The 16,224-nt window shown below is 43.6% G+C and overlaps 1 protein-coding gene across 3 annotated transcripts; it reads left to right on the top strand.

Annotated features, from left to right (window-relative positions):
* The first annotated feature begins 6,035 nt into the window (after positions 1-6,035).
* On the top strand, positions 6,036-15,445 carry LOC120442286. 3 transcript variants are annotated; one of them, XM_039618519.1, is made up of 5 exons: positions 6,036-6,170; positions 10,634-10,712; positions 10,794-11,010; positions 11,880-12,160; positions 12,643-15,445. In XM_039618519.1, the coding sequence occupies exons 2-5, from the start codon at positions 10,644-10,646 to the stop codon at positions 15,310-15,312; spliced, it is 3,237 nt and encodes a 1,078-aa protein (XP_039474453.1). In that variant the 5' UTR covers positions 6,036-6,170; positions 10,634-10,643; the 3' UTR covers positions 15,313-15,445. The 3 variants fall into 3 exon arrangements, with proteins under 3 accessions (XP_039474453.1, XP_039474456.1, XP_039474454.1); XM_039618520.1 differs by lacking the exon at positions 6,036-6,170 and adding an exon at positions 7,285-7,338; XM_039618522.1 differs by lacking the exon at positions 10,794-11,010 and having other exon boundaries at positions 6,091-6,170.
* Positions 15,446-16,224: the final 779 nt, after the last annotated feature.

The raw sequence follows: 16,224 nt of genomic DNA, 5'->3' as shown, positions 1-16,224 counted from the left end.
AACAAACAGTCAACCCCCCCCCATGAGCAAGCACTTGTGACGGTGGGAAGGAAAAACTCTTTGGCAGGAAGAAACTTCCAGCGTAACCAGGCGACAGGTTAGGAGAGAGCCAGAAATGCGTAGTAACTCATGGTTACATGCAGACAGGCGTATACTCTGTGGGATGGTGAAGTGTGCTGACACGTTTCTATAACATGTCTCTGAGTTCAAGAGAATCAAAAACAGATCAGATCAATCAATGACCACAAACAAATCAGGTTAATGTGTTTTTATTTCTCTTCCTGATTGTTTCCACGCTTACACGGTTTTAAGACAAATGACAAATCACTGCAATGACAATGAAAGCTTTGACCAGCAGGGGGTGTGTGTGCACACGAAGCCTCACACTATGAACCTTTGTGAACCATCTGGATGGAAAAGGCTTCATGAGGCTGACCATCACTAGCAGTGAATCCTGCTATGTGAGCATCAGCTCAGGGTAAACATACTCAGACCTGATTGGTCCACCTCTGATCAGCTGTAAAGGAAACTCCGAGTTTGTAGAAGCTGCTTCCTGGATCAGGTCCCTGCTCTGTTCAGTGTAAATATGTCATCTGCAGGAAGAACGAAGCCCTGTGATGGTGAGAGGCACACAGTCTAACCACAGTGAAACATGCAGCCTGGGTTTAATGTCAGACTTTTATAGCTGCAAATTAAAGCTCAACTCCTTCTTTGTCCAAACTGATTCAGGGAGTGTTGTGAAGATTTTATGCTTGTTAGAAACCAGCGTGATGATCCTGGAAACAGTGAAAGCAACGAGGACATGCAGTTTGTGAACACACCGTCACAGCGAGCGTGTCAGTGTGTAATAAGAGGCCAGAAACCTGGGTGAACTGGAACTCGACTTTATTCTACTAATTGTCAGCACAGGTGTTTAATGCATTTCTATCCCCCCCTCCAGTAACACAGCACTGTGGGGTTCACATGGTCATGCACATCCTGTACACCTTATACACTAACACAGTGGTTCCCAAAGTGGGGAGCGCGACCCCCAGTGGGGGTGCTGAGCCACTGAAAGGGAGGGCAGGGTAGGAATTAAAAAAATAAAAGCATGCTTGGACACTGCGAGGATGATGGACAGCAGGGGTGTTTTTAGCCCACTTTTGAATCAAAGCACCCCCAAAGATTTCTTACTTTTTTTTGACAGTATTTGCTGTTTGTGGGACACACTACTAAAAGTATACAGTATTCGGTTGAGACGTGACATTTTAACAACAAAAGTGTAGATATCCCCCCCCTCCCAAAATGGTTTGTTCCAGCTCGCCTCTCCCCTGCTCTGGCTCTAGCACCCTTTCTGCCACAGCGATGGTGGCTGAGACGCAGCGGAGCGGCTTGAAACAGGACATGTTAGCTGCATTTAACCTTCAGTTACTCTTTGTATAGTTTGGTAGGAGTCAGACCATTTTTCTTATTAGCTGAAAAACATTACACCAGGTAACCTGCAGTGTTGAAAACATGTTTTCTGACGATGTTTGCTACCCTACAATCCGTCCTGCTCTGTAGAAAAATCAGCGACATTTGACCGTCCTGTTGCTCCCATTGAAATGTATACAGCCTATTTAAAACCTAAAACTTAAAATTATCCGTAGCCTGCTGTTGTTACCACTGTCCTGTTTGGAATGGGAGGAGAGAAGCTGCTTATTTTGTCATATTTGCATGTGCCCAAGGCACTAACTCACTAGCTGACTGGATGCCCATTAACCTTATAACTCCTGTTGTGTTAGCAAGGCCAGACATTATGTTCCACATAGGGACCTTGGAAAGCTTATCCACACCTTTGTGACATCTAGGTTGGATTATTGCAACTCACTTTACCTCGGTCTTAACTCTACTCTCCTCCATAGACTCCAAATTGTTCAGAATGCAGCTGCTCGTCTCCTTACTGGTAGTGGGCGGCGTGTCTCTATTACCCCTGTCCTTGCTGATCTGCATTGGCTTCCCATTAAGTACCGCATTCAATTCAAAATCCTGCTGCTTACCTTCCGAATTATTAACAATATAGCGCCAAGCTACCTCATTGAGCTACTTAGATCATACACCCCTACTAGAGCATTAAGATCATCTTCCCAGTCACTCTTGGTGCTGCCGAGATCTCGGCTGAAGACTAGAGGTGACCGCGCGTTTGCCTTGGCTTCACCCGATTTATGGAATAACCTCCCCATCGCTATACGCAAGTCTGATTCCATCCATTCCTTCAAATCGCGGTTAAAAACCCACTTATTTAGCCTCGCCTTTTCTACCAGTTAACAGTTGCTTGATAGTTAGCTTAACGCTTATTCTTATCTTCGGCTTATTCTTAATTACTTTTAATTCATTTAAAAAAATTTTTTTGACTGTTTTATCCTCAACGCTTAGCTTTCTTTTATGCTTTTATATGCAATTCTTTTGCCTTCGTGTATTTTAATGCCACCAACCTGCTAGCACGTTTTGGTACCTTGCCATAGCCCTCATCCTTCCCTGTTACTTCATCTCACTTGAATGTTAAGCACTTTGGTACACCACTGGTTTTTAAATGTGCTATATAAATAAAGTTTGTTGTTGTTGTTGTGTGTGTATTTGTGTGTGTGTGTGTGTTTGTGTAGAGAGAGACAGCCAGGTTCATAATGGATATAAGGAAGTTTTTTCAAAAACAGGAGCCACATTCAGGTAAAAGTGTAAGATCAAATGATCCGTCAATAAAGAATAATGTTGGATCAGTGTTTCAATATTTATACCTTTTATTAGATGTACATGTGGTTTGGTTATTTGCCTTTTGGTTGAAAGTACACTGAGAGAGGACTTTTTTATTAGTGATCTTAATTAGGGCAGGGCACTATGGCCAAAAATATTTTATCTTTGCGATAACGATATAACTGACGATATAATTGACGCAAGACAAAATACTTTAAAACTCCACAACTTTATTAGTGAAATACAAAACCATCAATGTATTTTCACTTAAACAAGCAGCTGTTTTTTATGTGCATTAAAGTTATATAAAAATTTAACAGTGCAAATGCAAATTCCTTGCTGACAGTTTAACCAAAAGGCATTTCCAGTGGAAACTGGCCGATATATCCTCAGCATAAATATGTATAATATAACGCCATAACCGCGTTAACGTGGCAAATCTCCTTTAGCGAGTTAACGTGGATCGCCCCGTGCATGGGTTAATGCATTGACGCGGTGCAGGCCCAGGTTATTTGGCCCGCTTGCATGTTCTACCAAAAATAGTGCTTTGTTGTGTATCTGACGGACGAAAACCAAACCAGTTCCACACCACTGAAGTTGCAGCATTTTTACAAACCAGTTCTGGTTCATCTGTTTCATTTAATGATCCGCTTTCGCCCTTCTCATTCTCCGTCACAGCCATGCGTTTTCCGCCACATGCGTATGAAAACAAAGGCACTGTGCATGTGCGTTTTACCCATATTCTATCGCCATATTTTACCTTCTTATCGTTGCCCAACATTATACCGGTATTACCGTGAACGGTATGATATGGCCCAGCCCTGATCTTAATAGGGTTTTTTTTTTTTCATATTAATGTAATTTTTTTCATTTAATGGAATCCAATCTATTTGTGTATGATTGTCAGTCCAAAGAGGGAGAGAGGAAAGAGGGAACCTGAGGAGAAAGTACAAGGACAGGAAGAACCAGGTAAGAAAACAGACAGGGAACAGTGACAGGCACAACAGAAACTGTTAAACCGACAAACTACAGTGGCTTGCAAAAGTATTCGGCCCCCTTGAACTTTCCCACATTTTGTCACATTACAGCCACAAACATGAATCAATGTTATTGGAATTCCAGGTGAAAGACCAATACAAAGTGGTGTACACGTGAGAAGTGGAACGAAAATCATACATGATTCCAAACATTTTTTTACAAATAAATAACTGCAAAGTGGGGTGTGCGTAATTATTCAGCCCCCTGAGTCAATACTTTGTAGAACCACCTTTTGCTGCAATTCCAGCTGCCAGTCTTTTAGGGTATGTCTCTACCAGCTTTGCACATCTACAGACTGATTCTTGCCCATTCTTCTTTGCAAAACAGCTCCAGCTCAGTCAGATTAGATGGACAGCGTTTGTGAACAGCAGTTTTCAGATCTTGCCACAGATTCTGGATTGGATTTAGATCTGGACTTTGACTGGGCCATTCTAACACATGGATATGTTTTGTTTTAAACCATTCCATTGTTGCCCTGGCTTTATGTTTAGGGTCGTTGTCCTGCTGGAAGGTGAACCTCCGCCCCAGTCTCAAGTCTTTTGCAGACTCCAAGAGGTTTTCTTCCAAGATTGCCCTGTATTTGGCTCCATCCATCTTCCCATCAACTCTGACCAGCTTCCCTGTCCCTGCTGAAGAGAAGCACCCCAGAGCATGATGCTGCCACCACCATATGTGACAGTGGGGATGGTGTGTTCAGACTGATGTGCAGTGTTAGTTTTCCGCCACACATAGCGTTTTGCATTTTGGTCTCATCTGACCAGAGCACCTTCTTCCACATGTTTGCTGTGTCCCCACATGGCTTGTGGCAAACTGCAAACGGGACTTCTTATGGTTTTCTGTTAACAATGGCTTTCTTCTTGCCACTCTTCCATAAAGGCCAACTTTGTGCAGTGCACGACTAATAGTTGTCCTATGGACAGATTCCCCCACCTGAGCTGTAGATCTCTGCAGCTCGTCCAGAGTCACCATGGGCCTCTTGGCTGCATTTCTGATCAGCGCTCTCCTTGTTCGGCCTGTGAGTTTAGGTGGACGGCCTTGTCTTGGTAGGTTTACAGTTGTGCCATACTCCTTCCATTTCTGAATGATGGCTTGAACAGTGCTCCGTGGGATGTTCAAGGCTTGGGAAATCTTTTGTAGCCTAAGCCTGCTTTAAATTTCTCAATAACTTTATCCCTGACCTGTCTGGTGTGTTCTTTGGACTTCGTGGTGTTGTTGCTCCCAATATTCTCTTAGACAACCTCTGAGGCCGTCACAGAGCAGCTGTATTTGTACTGACATTAGATTACACACAGGTGCACTCTGTTTAGTCATTAGCACTCATCGGGCAATGTCTATGGGCAACTGACTGCACTCAGACCAAAGGGGGCTGAATAATTACGCACACCCCACTTTGCAGTTATTTATTTGTAAAAAATGTTTGGAATCATGTATGATTTTCGTTCCACTTCTCACGTGTGCACCACTTTGTATTGGTCTTTCACCTGGAATTCCAATAAAATGGATTCATGTTTGTGGCTGTAATGTGACAAAATGTGGGAAAGTTCAAGGGGACCGAATACTTTTGCAAGCCACTGTATATTCGTCAGATGTGGACAAATTTCTGATAAATTTCTCCAAAGGAATGTTTGTCTGAGGTGGTGCTTAACGTGTTTAACTGACTGAGAAGCTGGAAATGATTAAAAAAGGTTTTGCAAAGACTTTCATGCTCAGTATTGACGGTAATCACATTTATATGACACAATAATAATGGATTGCATTTATATAGCGCTTTTCGAGACCCTCAAAGCACTTTACAATTCCACTATTCATTCACTCTCACATTCAGATACTGGTGGAGGCAAGCTACAGTTGTAGCCACAGCTGGGGCTCGAACCGGCAACCTTCCGATCACAAGACGAACTGCCAACTCTTGAGCCACAATCGCCCGTAGTATTTACATTAGCTTATATATATGTTTATTTGCCATGTATCAACACAAATAGTAGTTTAGACAGAGCAGCATTTCCCATTTTCCATATACTCCACCACTGTCACCTGGACCCACACCACTCCACCACTTGCTCTTTGTCTTCTGTCAGAGACAGTTTAACTGCAGGACTCATGTCTGAGGAGCAGGTTTTCATGTTCAGATAAGGGTTAATCGCCATATGGAGTCCTCAGAGTTGATAACAGAGCTGGGTGGAGCTGTTTATCTCCCCCACAGTTTATCCATAGCTCATGAGCCCAGTATAGCCTCGGCTCAGTTTCCTGTAAATCACGTGGGAATAATGTGAGTTAACACAACGGACTGGAGGCCCTCCCCCGGTCCTCCCTTTGCTCTCTGCAGCCTGCTGTACATGAGCACCGGCAGAAGAACCCAGCACATGAAGAAGATTTGACTCTCTGCAAGGATTGAAGTCTTTGAGCTCAGGGTTGAGATTCCTGTAAGTAAAACTTTATCACATTGATTTTTAGTCTCCTGTGCAGCTCACTGATTTTGGCTTTTCTAATAATTTGGAATATGACTCCAATCATTTTTATCTTTCTTGTGAATGCTAACATCTACATGGTCCCATAATATCTGCTGTAGCTTTGATGTTTTCCAAGTCAATGCTTATAAATCTCTGTCAGTCTACTCTTTAAATTTCAGTCCATTAAAGTTCATATTCTACTGATCAGTCGTTTTTGATCGCTGGCCACGTTAAAGTTTTATTTTTATATTAGTTAAAAGTTGCTATCATGTTTTTACATGTCTTATGCAGCGCTACCTGCAGGTTTCGTAAGTGGTCCTGACCTGAGGCTGAGCTCTCAGATAAGAACAGCTGTAGCTGCATCCATGTGTTAAACAGGAAGTTGAGGTTGCTGTTGGTATTTAATGCAGAGAGTTGTTGCACGCTGTCTGAGAATGAGACTCCCACAGACGGGAAGTCAGATAGTTCCTCTTCTATACAGAAAACTCTGTTAAATAAAGAAAAGCTGATTAAAAGATGTAAAAAAGCACTAAAAATATCTTTGATCAATAAATAATCAGAATGAAATGAATCACTGCTGTCTGGACGGTAATCAAAGTTGCTATTTTGTGGTGGTTGGTTTGAGTGGCTGTAGATGACGTGAACATAAGATGTTTATAGTTGGTCTCCAGGGGAACACGTTTACTGGGCGGAGTCTGACAGATAAACAGGAAGCTAGCTGGTTGGCTGACTTGAGGAAACTTTGTGACACGTCCACACTGATTGTTTTACTTTAGCTGAAACAGTCTGGATGCTTCTGACTCCCAGTTTTTGTTTGATTTGGAAAACTGAAGGATCATTTGGACCCGGAAATGGATAATGATGTCATAAATAACAGGCAAACAAGGACCTATCTAATACATGTGGCATTACACCTGTATGAGTTGTGTGAACTGCATTAACTGATCAGTGAACAACAGTAATGTATATATGTATATATACCAACTGTTCAGGTAACAAAAAAAATCTCTGCAACTCTCTGTGTGGTCAACAACAGACACACATTATGCCCCTATCATGGACTAAACCAATCAGAGATAGTCATGGGCGGGATCTCTCTGATTGGCCGTGGTCCAGTTGAAAGTGCAGGTGGAAGAGAGAGGTGAGTAGCTTGAATGAAGCGATATCAATTCATTAAATCCTGAATCAACTTTTAAATATAACTGTGTTTTGCCAGAAACGCCAGATTCTCAGATTAAAGCTCACAAAACTATTTCAACAACCACCAAACAGTAAATGAGAGCAGGCACACGGACTCCACACAAAGACGTAACACAGACCCGACGCATCAGAATCAGCTTTGTCTTTCTCGGCTTTCTCACCCCACGGCCCGAACACGGACACGCTGTCGGAGCTCAGCGATTCTGATGCGTCGGATCCGTGCTGTGTTTACGTCTTTTTGCGTTAGATTTTGACCTGCAGGTTTTGTCTCTCGCCAACCAAAGTTTACTGACCAGCAGCAAAAGAAGATCCAAACTACGCTTCACATGTGATCAATGTCGTCATGAATTCCCTCTGACTTTTGCTGTTTTGTTTAAAACATATATCCACTGGGAGCCACAACAGACTTTGACCATAAAATCCTTTCAACGTAACGGCACTTTAATTGTCCATTTGAACGTCATCCAAGCAGCATAATTAATAAGACGAAGCGCAGACATCAATCCAAGAGCGAAGCCAAAAACGTTGCACATTTAACCAACATTCATTCCATTCAATGTCTCCTCTTGAAACATCTCAGCGTTAATGCAGTGTGGCTTCCTTTTCCACAACCAGACATGCACAGAGTCTTACCTGCGCTCCTCAGAATTGCGTCAGGTGTGTCAGGGCTGCTGGCTCACACATTCAGATGCGCTGCACTTACTTGGCGTCTTTCAGGTTCCTTGATCTGATTTCTTTGATCCTGCTTGTGGCTTGCTTCTCCAGAGTGCCGTTTTTTGTTGACTAAAGATGTAGCGACTTCCACAGCCGCTAGAGGCCGGGGATGGAGCCTGCCTATTTGCCTGACATCCTGCCAACTTTACGCAATAATGCGAGAAGTGGAATTGCTTGCTTGTTTATTAAAGTGGTTTGAGATTTGTACTCTTACAACGTCACAGGCTCTAATGCAACAAGGGGAAACTCGTTGTGCAGCGGTCAACAAAAACTACGGCTACCCAGCCCTCCTCTCTGTCAAAATCAAAACCAGTGAATGACAGACTGACAACGCCCTCTTAATGTCACCGCTAGCACCCACGTGACTCCCATTACACATCACCATAGCAACCAAACAAATGAAAACCCAGTGATCATCAAAATTCAATACATTTAGATATGGCTCCTACATTGGAGACCCTTTCTTGGATGTCCGCCACTGTGATGGTTACTGGACCCTGTTCAGGGAGGTTGCTGTGGTCTGCTGTCAGATCCACTAGCCACTGAGCATTGCCGTTATGGGTTGCGTCCTTCTCCCATATGGTTTTCCAGTATTGCTCCGTCTCCAGCCTTGGTGGTGCTGTTCTCATATTGTTCCCTTGCCACTGAGAGTACACCTTGGCTGGTTTTGTGGACAACAGCTGGTTTATTCTCCTGCCTTCTATCTCTCTGATGTACCTCCTCAAGCGGCTGGCCAAGGCTGTGAGTCTTTGCTTGGCAGTTTCCAAGGCCTCAGGTATGGACAGCTTGCTGTGCTTCTTAGGCACCTTCTTCATCACACCTTTCTGCAACTCCATTAGTTGGCTAACCTCCCTCCGTGCTACTTTGATCTTGCCCTCTAGCCTCCTTCTCCATGGAGGGTACTGCCCCTTGTGGCTGTTCAACTTGTAGCCAAGCATCTCACTGATCACTGCTGCCGTGGTGTAGATCAGCTTGTTAGTGTCGGTAATTGTGGCTGTAGGTATCATCCGTAGTGCTGCATTCACATCATCTAGCAGACCTTCTGAGGGTACCTCACATAGTCTTGGTAACACACGTCTTGGTACGGGGGGTCCAGGTTTCAAGCTTGGCCATGATCCTATCGTTCAGGTCAGTTCCTCTCGCACTCAGTGATCCTTCTTCTATTGTACTTGGGGCTTGGTAGCCAATCTCGGGTGGGGGTGATGATGTCTCCCCCCTGACCTGGCATCCTGGCTCCCTGTTGCTGTAGCATGTGTGTGGTACCTTGTCAGTCTCTAGCTGTGAGAGCAGTCCCTTCTTCCGAATGTTGGAACACTGAGCTACTAGTTGTTTTGGGTGCCAATGTGGATGTTGGGTATCGAAGCATCCATAGGTCCCTCATCCTATTCATGTAACCCTTTCCACCAGGGTTACTGGCGTAGTAACATTCCAACAACGCCCTGTTTTTGTCTCTTTCCCACTGCTGCCTTCTTGTTCCAGTGGCCCACTTCTCATCAGGGTGCCCTGGTTCCTCAACACCTGACGTGGACCTTGTTGATCCGGGCGACGTCCGAGCCGGCATGACTTCATATTTCTCTGTCTCATTCATGTCTGCGGTAGGCTTGCTTACTATGGGGGGTCTAGCCTTAGGACCCTTATTGGATATAGACGCCCCAGTTGGGAATCCCACTCCAAAGGCGTGTAGTCTTTCAAATTTTGCATGATTGGATCTTAACAAGGCTCCAAGTAGAGCTTCAACATGCAACAAGAAGAAGTGGGAGTGAGACGAAATATTTTTTGAGTATGCAATTTGTTGAAAACAGCACTTAAACTGAAACAGGCTGTTTTACAGCAAATCAAAAGTTTAGGACCACATGCCTTTAAAAGGCCAAATCTGTGCAAAAATGTGGATTCATTGTCCTTTTCTGTCAGGTAGTCACACTGTCAGGACTTTCTGATGGCAAAGGCAAAAAAAACCCAAACTTTCTTTTTGAGCTTGGTTGGGTTGTTAAACTGCATAAGCAGGGTCTCTCACAGCACGCCATCGCTGCTGAGGTGGACGCAGTAAGACAGTCATTCGGAGTTTCTTAAATGATCTCTTAAATGGTTATGGAACAAAAAAGTATATACATATATGCACACACACACACACACACACACACACACACACACGTGTCCAGATGAACAGAATCAACCTTTTGGGATTTACTTACCTGGATGATTAAGACAATCTCACTGCATATTAAAGATCAAAGTATCCACTTGAGGCCCACAACTGCAGTTACACAACTGTAAGTGTCTGCATTTAGAACTAATGCCATGTATTCTGTTAGAGAGTAAAAGTACAGCCCTGAAAGTAACTGTCAGTCTGTCAGTACTGTTGGACTGTTGGGGTTGTTCCAAACATCCACACTCTGGACACAAACCTGATTAGGGACATTAATGTGGTCACAGCTTTTCTCTCAGCACCCAGTCATCTCCACAATAACAGTAAACCTCCTTCTGACCTTCTCTAAACTCTTTCTCTTTCATTTGTCTTATAGAGCTTGAACCATGTGGAACTTCTATACGATACATAATGAGACCCCCTACACATTTCACTACTGTAGTAAGGGGAGAGAGGTAAGTCTACAAATCCAAATTATAAGTTTCACCCTTGTGTGTGGTCATTCATCCTAGTCCCTCCCCCTCTCTTTCCTTCAGGGTGTGCATACAGTGCGTGGCAACAGCACAGGAGAGTACCTGCATGCATTACCACCATTTTGGGGGCTCTCCTTTAGATATGGAGATCACTCAGAAAGTGACCTCACTGGTGCAGGTGGTGGCGCTTCGTACACCATAAGAGAGAGTAAAGACCACAAGGAATTTGAACTGGTCCACAACATGTTAGGTAGTGTTGTTGACCGTTGTCCTAACTTTGGTAAGTATCAGTCAGTGGTCAGTTAATAAGACCAGAGTTCACACACCAGAAAGAAATCAGAAAGTTAACAAAAACCTGGAGTGACTGACTACGTCACTCTGGATACTGTAGCTCCTGTGACCAATAGAGCCTCAAATCAGAAGTATTTGGCTCTGTGGTATAATTCTCAAAAACTTACCTTAAAGCAGATAACTCATAAGCTGGAGAGAAAATGGTGTGTCACAAATTTAGAAGATCATCATTTAGCCTGGAGAAATAGTTTGCTGCTACATTTCCTCTTCACAGTCACCCAACCAGCCTGATTTCCCTGCTGCTCAGGAGGACCTGGTGTGGGACAGCTAATCAGGGCTAAGCTGCTTTGGCCCACACCTGCTACAGACTCCTGGCCAGTTTTAGGCTTAATTTCAATGGTTTGTTCTGCAAACCTATGAACAAGCTATATTTATTACTACTTTATACTTTACATAAGTACTATTATCCCCAAAATAGGCCAAGCAATAACTAAACACTTGACACACTGAACAGGAAAGTACCAGTGACAAAAGTACAAAAACACAGGCCACACTACTAATGACACAATATGTGAACACTGAATAAAATTTGCAGCTGATTGAAGAGGAAGTGTGCCCTGATAAATCATACATAGGTTACAGTATAAAATAAGTTGCTAAGTAAGTGTTTGAAATTAACTGGGCTACACAGATGACGCTGCACAAACCACCGGTGTGTACCAGGAACAGGAAGTGATACAGTATTCCAGTGAGAGCCAATACCAAGCTCTTTGCAGTGTAACATGGTTTCATGTCAGAAGCTTTTAACAAATTAAAAACAAATTTAATTACTCTAAGCATGCATTAATTTCTCTACAGGCAGAATTGATGAAGAGAAACAAGAACGTGAGAAACGCCAACAAGAGGAGCGATGCAGGAAACAAGAAGAAGAGAAAAGGCGTCAGGCAGAGCTTGAGCGACAGAGGAAGATCCAAGAACAGATGGAAAAGGAGAACGAAACATTAAGAAAAAAGCTCAATGAAGCACACAACAGGCTTCAGGAGGAGGAAAACCTCAAAACCTGGGAGCACCGTCAGCAGCACTCTCAAGTTCTACACCAGCTCTTGGAAGATAAAGCACATCACATAGAGAGAGATGAGGTAGGGTCCGGCCTTAGGTAATAACAGCTACAGGCATCTGGGAAAGGATAGCAAAGAGGCTCTGGGTCCTTTTAAATGTCTAACATTTAAGTCATCGTAACCCTCACTATGTCCCAACCCTATATTTTGGAAGATGACAAATTTCTCTTTTTTGGGAAAAAAAAACAACAAAAAACAAAAAACTGTAAACAGTTCAGAATTAGTATAATATTATATTAGTATAACATTAATAATTAGCATAATATTTTGTTATACAGGTCTCCTTTTAACCAGGCAAATTAAAAAATAAGTTGCTACTCCTGAAGCTCCTCATAGCAGAACATCCATCACAGTTCTGAACAGATGTTTGCTGTCCTAGATACCCAAAACATTCATAATAATTAAAACTTTATGGTCAGGTGAGGATTACATTATTTGACCCTGCATACAGTTTTCTGCTGCTGATACTATTACGCTCGTGTCTTTGTTCCTCTTTAATACAGGTCACTGATGTTAATGAGAAGTTTGAAAAACTTCTATCAAAGTATGACATCAGAGAGGATGAACATTTACACATCCAGCTGGAAGACAGGATGAAGACTCTCCAAAATAAGCTGACATTACAATATTTTCATGAGCACCCCCACTTCGTCCCCACTTCATTACTGTGGGCTTTGGATCAGACTACTGGATATGTGCTGCTGTCTCTGACTGAGAGGTTCAACATCCTGGAGGCAGTGCTGAAGGTGACCTTAGAGGGTGACCCTGATTTTGAAGATCTCCTCCAAAATGGACAAGACAAGAAGACAGAGTTCCTCCTCAGTTTGCAGGAACAGCTACATGCTGAAAATCCAACACTGGCCCAACAGGTGTTAGCAAATGTTCTGGATCTGTCCTCAAAGCTACCCCGATCAGGTAAGGACATTGTCAGTCAAATAGTCTTCAACAACATCTGGGCACCAAAAGACATCAAGCTTTTCCTTGGAAAGACCTTAAGCATGGATCAGAAAACAGTCACAAAAATCCTCCACAAAGCGTGCACGTACGGGCTGAGCTGTGACGACGCTCTCTCTGCCCTGAATGAAGACGATCCTGCAGAGTACATCCAACATTGTGTGGACAAAGCTGAGCGAGACAAAGATGCTTACACACTTTTGGCTGAAATGGAAAACAAAAACTTTCCAAAGTGTGTCCCGTCACTCCTGCGAGAAGTCCTGACATATATTGAAGAAGAGCTACCCAAATATGGAAGTGTGCCCATTAACAGGGAGATGATTGAAGACTGTAAAAAGATAATAACTGCTCTTGATTTTGACGATCCTAAGATTGATGCTCTGAAGAAAGTCCTGATCATCGTATCCAGAGCTGTAAAGGAATGCACCGCCTTTACCACTCAAAGCGGTGAACATGTTCAGGGCTACTTCCCAAGACCCAGTCAGCTGGCCTCACTGCTGCTACTCCTGCTGCCACAGTCTAAGGATAAGAAAGGTTGTCTGCTGGAAATCAGCACTGGAGAGGGCAAAACTTGTATTTTAGCCATGTTTGCTACAATACAGGCCACCCGAGGCATAAAGGTGGACATTGTGACAAGCTCTCCTTTGTTAGCAAGTCGTGATCAGGATAAGTGGAGAAAATTATATGATGTGTTTGGTATTACATCCTCCGCGGTGCCTCCACCACACATCGATAGCTGCTCTTTTAAAGATCATGACAAGCTGCTTGAGGATGCATACAGCCAGCAGGTCGTTTATGGTACAGTTGGTACGTTTGCAGCAGATACACTGAGGCAAGAGTTTGAGAAGAAGACTACCCGAGGTCCGAGGAGGTTTGAGTGTGTGGTAGCAGATGAGGTGGACTACATGACGTTGGACAGTGGTGTCCAGGTCACGTTCCTGTCACACCAAGCCGGCAGCCTAAGGCACATGGAACAAGTCCTGGCAAGCATCTGGGCCATGATGTCGTCCTGCAAGCCAATAGAAATGTTTGAAACGGGGGAGATCAGGTGGGGAACCAGGATCCAGCACTTCCACAAGGCTGTAATGCAAGCAGTGGTTGGCTCAGAATCAGATGTTTCAGCTGCTGACATACTTGTTCTTGGTGCCCAGCTGGGGTTTTATTCACAGGAGGATGTGGATGAAGTATATAAAGCAGATGGTCAGACACAAACAGAGACTGACAGCTTTAAGGATGCCAGGTGGAAAGCTACTGAGAAAATCATGGCCAACATTGGACCAGAAGAACAGTGTGAGCTGCTGAGACAAGTTCAGACAAAAATAGAAAACGGTGTATCTGTAAATTGTTACTCACTAATGAACAACAAAGCCAAACTTTACAGGAAGGACAGCTCTCATGGAGACCCTGATGTCAGCCTGCTTCTCCTGGAGAATGGCTGTGCCTGTGAAATCATGTCCGAGGAATCCATCATCCAAGGAGCTGTGGACAAATTAAAATCAACAATTAAATATTCTGATGAGTGTTCAGTGAAGTCATTGGATGAGTGTAAGGGATTTATTGTGATCCCCTCTTTTTTGAAAACATACATTGAGAATCAGTTACCAGTTTTTGCCGAGAACGCCTTAAAAGCCATCAGAATGACTCAGGGAAGAGAGTACATGATTGAGAAAGCACCTGAAGCTGACGCAGGTGGTTTCAGTGATGCTGACAGTCATCAGTATGATGCCATAATTCCTGTGGACTTTGAGGCCAGTGGGGTGTTGGAGAAAAACAAGCGATGGGGTGACGGCCTACAACAGTTTCTGGAGATGAAGCACCAGCTGGCCATTTCACAGCTGTCCAATGTAACAAATTACATGTCAAATGTCCATTTCTTTAAAAGGTACCTCAATGGAAAAGGCATTTTTGGTGTTTCTGGGACATTAGGGGGGCAAGCTGAGAAAGTATTTCTAGAACGGCATTACAAAACAGCAAGCTATGTCATTCCAGCTCACCGCCATAAAAAGCTTGTTGAGTTGCCAGCAGTTCAGGTGAGTGGAGGCAACACTCAGTGGATCCAGGTGATCTGTGAAACTACACAGAGAGCTGCAGACAGAGGCCAAGTTGTTCTTATCATTTGTGAAGATGTTAAAACTGCAGATGAGCTGAAGACAAACATGCATGTTCCAGAAAGGCAAGCCAATCAGCGAGAAGCACAACATCGAGAAACAGAACTTTAGCCGGGGAAACATTATCATTGCTACAAACCTCGGTGGCCGTGGGACAGACATACACGTTCAGCAGGACGTAAACGAGTGTGGAGGTCTCTTTGTGCTCCTCACATACTTTCCTAGAAGTCACCGTGTGGAGCGACAGGTCTTTGGACGCACCGCCCGAAAAGGAAACCCAGGGATGGTTCAGATGGTTCTCAACCAGGGCCATCTTGCACAAGCCTACCGAGGCCATTCAATCGAAACCATGAGACAGCTCAGAGAGGAGTATGAGCTCAGACATTTAGACAGTATGGAGAAAAATGAACTCTGTGAAATTGACATGAAGGAAACTCTGTTCTTCGGTTTCTGTCAGTTTCTCTGTAACTTTGACAAGAATTACACGGTGGAAGAAAGGAGTGACCTGTCCAAGATGAAGCTGAAGGATGTTCCTGAATATTTTAAGATCCATCAAAACAAGTTCGACTATCAGACTGCACTGGATGCTTTGAAAGAATCATGGGCTTTGTGGCTCATCCTTCATGAAGAGCACATCAGCAGACATGACAATATCAGCAAGCTGAGAGAAGACCTCACCAAAGACTTGAAGAAGACTGGTGACCTCCTCCTGCAGGGGACTAGCTATAATTTCTATGATTACATCAAACAGGCAGCAAGCAGAACTGACCTGCACTGCATGAACAAAACTAAATGTGACTTTGGAGCAAAGACTTACTGGCAGAGAGCTGCAGAGTGTGATCAGTTCTACAGTGCTGTGGCACTTTATAATCAAGCTTACATCACACTCAACCTCAGAAAAGGAGACTACATAGCTGAGGCAAAGGAATTATTGGAGGAAGCACAGTCTGCAGTGGATGTCTATCTCTCAGAATCAACAAATACGATGATGTTTTGTAATTTTTCAGTGACGAGTGGCTTTGT

Source organism: Oreochromis aureus, linkage group 10, assembly GCF_013358895.1.
Source record: "Oreochromis aureus strain Israel breed Guangdong linkage group 10, ZZ_aureus, whole genome shotgun sequence".
NCBI classification, from domain to species: domain Eukaryota; kingdom Metazoa; phylum Chordata; class Actinopteri; order Cichliformes; family Cichlidae; genus Oreochromis; species Oreochromis aureus.
Note: the sequence above shows the minus strand (reverse complement) of the source record. Positions and strands in the feature narration are given on the sequence as shown.

Bases quoted from the DNA above. Each gene is read 5' to 3' on its own strand.
- LOC120442286 (XM_039618519.1), top strand. From the start codon at position 10,644: ATGTGGAACTTCTATACGATACATAATGAGACCCCCTACACATTTCAC. The intron at 10,713-10,793 runs GTAAGTCTACAA...TCTTTCCTTCAG, and splicing joins ACTGTAGTAAGGGGAGAGAG to GGTGTGCATACAGTGCGTGG. The intron at 11,011-11,879 runs GTAAGTATCAGT...ATTTCTCTACAG, and splicing joins TGACCGTTGTCCTAACTTTG to GCAGAATTGATGAAGAGAAA.